General features: G+C 35.0%; 1 protein-coding gene across 1 annotated transcript; it reads right to left on the reverse strand.

The window, feature by feature from the left end:
* Positions 1 to 821: 821 nt before the first annotated feature.
* Positions 822 to 1,097, reverse strand: LOTGIDRAFT_98579 (hypothetical protein; the record flags this gene model as incomplete). Its single annotated transcript, XM_009045377.1, has 1 exon — positions 822 to 1,097. A coding segment is annotated over one exon (276 nt), but the record flags the coding sequence as incomplete, so codon positions are not given.
* Between the last annotated feature and the right edge of the window lie 2,009 nt (positions 1,098 to 3,106).

Below are 3,106 nucleotides of genomic sequence, written 5' to 3' on the forward strand. Positions count from 1 at the left end.
TATGTATCTTATTGGAATCTATCATCTTTCCAAGAGTCATATAGAGTTTTACATTTCTTTGTAATATACCTTAATGAGAGAAGAACTTTAAGTCTTATTGTTCTGTACCTTATTTGGCATGAATTAATCTGCTTATATCTTATGATTCAGACCATTTGCAGTAGTGATGCTATCCTTATTCTTTTTGGAACACCTGATGGTACTTTTCTTTGAAGGTGTACTATACAATTTAACTCCCGATTTGTCATACTTTGGACGGGATTTTTAATCGAGGGAATTGTCTTGCATGTAACATATTTTATCACAATGAAAGCTGTACTGTGTTGTCAGGTAAGCAATGTAATGAATTGTGCAATGGGGTGAATTTTTTTAGTTTGATTTTCAAAAAAATATCAACTTACCTTATAAACACTGAATTTGTTTTCTTGCGGAGGCAGGGAATGCCATCGCCTAATAGAAGATGATTTGGGAGCATTTGATTGGTTGCCGCCAACTTGAAACTGCATGCGTAGCTGACTGACAGAGGGTGGCTTCTCGGGATCAGGAGGGAGGTTGTTTGACTGCAGTGGTTTATGGCTAATCATAGATTGAGGTTTCTGAGTTACTGTTTGACTAAACGGTGATTGTGATTGGTTAAAATGTGGTTTATTTTGATTGGATGAGGCTGAAAAAGAAATTTTTACATCATCAATCTCTATGACAACAATTTTTATACCATAGAAACACTGCCTATATTAATAACTTTAACCTTTAGGTAACAGTGATAGGGTTCCATGTGGACTTCCTGGGTCTAGAAGATTCAAAATGGCAGACAACTCACCTTCAACAATGAGTTGACAAGTGCAAGAAATTTCTCCACCGGAATTCTTTGCGATCATTTCATAACTCCCAGAATCCTGTTGGCAGACGTCATTGATCTCCAGGGTAGCGATGTTATTGTTGCCATATGTCTGGACAAAGTCTTTAGTCTGACCAATCACCATTCCATTCTTTCTCCAAGATACTGTGGGACGTGGTGTTCCCGTGACTCCACATCGCAACTTGACGCTGTCACCAGATCGAGCTGTTTTATTGGTCATTGGCTGAGTGATAGTGGGAAGTATTTGACATGCTGAAAATACAAATGATAATTCTATACAATATTACTTTGTTTAGTTTACTTATTACAAAATCATTGCAGGTGCCCTTACACTATACCAATTACCAGTAGCATACGGTTGTGAACAATGAAAGTGGTTTCAATGAGTTTCAAACAGTGCTAACTATCTATGCCAATAAAACAAGATTCACTTGAACACAATTTAAAACGGGAAGTTTGTCAGATCATAGATAGTGAGATGAATAACCCACAGAAAAAGTACCAAATGAAACGTTGATATCAGCAACAAAAATGTTTTTCACATCTGTTAAAAAATCATTGTGGATGGCAAAACGAGTCATTCACAGAAAAGGCATCAAAGAAAAATCTAGATTTCAGTGGCTGAACCAGATGAGTTGGACCTTGTGGACCTAGTTGGGTTGGGGTCTGTTCACTAGGAATTTTTGCTCTCCTGCATTCTGAGACCCCTTTGAAAGTCAAATTAATCCTCTAGATAGGGTTCAAGCAGTTGTTAACCATTTGTTATTGTCTGTTACAAACTTATAATACAGTACCAGTACATTTGTTTTTCAAGTCTGTATTTTTTTTTTCTTCAGAGGGGAGGGCCCTTCGGGGTGGGGATATTTGGACTTGGTTCAACCAGTGGTAGTTGAGACACTGCCAGATTTGAATTTTAATTAGATTGAAAAATCATTCTTTATACTAGCATCATTGAGGTTTATTACTGAAGAAGTTATTTCCCTTGTATAAAAGAAGCAGCCGCAGGGAAAGTAGAAGCAGATGTGAAATTTGAGATGATTAGTTACCAGCCGTTTTACGTTAACAACCAATAAACAAGGCAGATAACTCCATGTGGTATTAATCTCCATGAACGGAATAAACTTGTTAAAGGTAAAAATAGTTGAAATAGAGAAATCTTTGTCATTCTGACTCTGATAATATTTAGATACTTTTAAAAGTCTATTATTTATTTTCTTATCCTTTCAAAAAGGCATCATAAAGATACGAGTATGAAGCATTAAACAATATGACCATCCCTGCCTAACCTTCCTCAGTTTCACCAGTGAAAATGTTTATTTGGACTTTCATTTAATTTATTGATATTATATAAACTAACTGCGCAAACTATACTCTCTCACTAGAGGTTAACCCTATGCCTGTGCCTGTGCTATCGTAACATTATTTAAACTGCAATGTTAAAACCAAAAATTCCTAACTAACACTTAAGTCACTTAATTGCAATCATGCTTGAAGGGAAAGAGAAATACCACGCCCAATGGCTGCTAACATCACTACGAATAAGATGGAAAACGAAGACAGTATGTGCCATGACGATACAAATAGACAGTGCGTTTTATCAAACTAAATCTAAACAAAATCATAGAATGCTGACTTTGAATAAGAGAGTCAGAAATAACAACTTTATAAACACTGCACTGTATTAAGTTAAATAAACTACAAGTCTGTTAGATAGACATTAATCTTTTACAAATAATCAAATACTCAATTTCTTACTTGTAAATCACGCTCAAATATCAGAAGTTTTTTACACGAATTTATGAAAACTAATCAAGGCCGATTCTATGTAAATTTTTCAAGCCATATTCATTGAATTTGTAAGTTTTTGTTTTAATCTAATAAGGCCTAAATTTATTAAAACCATTTGTGTACTAACATGACCTCATGCTTTTAGCTTTGATATTCTGCTCTGTGATAAAAAATCGTGTTTTAATTTTGGAGATGAAAGCTTCATTAATGATTGACTGTAAATTTGGCTGCATTAACCAGTCATGTTTCAACTGAAGCTCTACTGTTGATTTGGCTGTATTAACCAGTTATGTCTGACTAGAGTTCTAGACTGTAAATTTGGCTGTATTTACCAGTTATATATGACTAGTGTTCTAGATTGTTGATTTGGTTTTATTTACCAGTCACATCTGGCAAGAGCTCTAGATTGTTGATTTGGTTATATTTACCAGTCAAATCTGACTAGAGCTCTAGACTGCC

This window comes from Lottia gigantea, assembly GCF_000327385.1.
Source record: "Lottia gigantea unplaced genomic scaffold LOTGIsca_1, whole genome shotgun sequence".
Classification (NCBI taxonomy): Eukaryota; Metazoa; Mollusca; class Gastropoda; family Lottiidae; genus Lottia; species Lottia gigantea.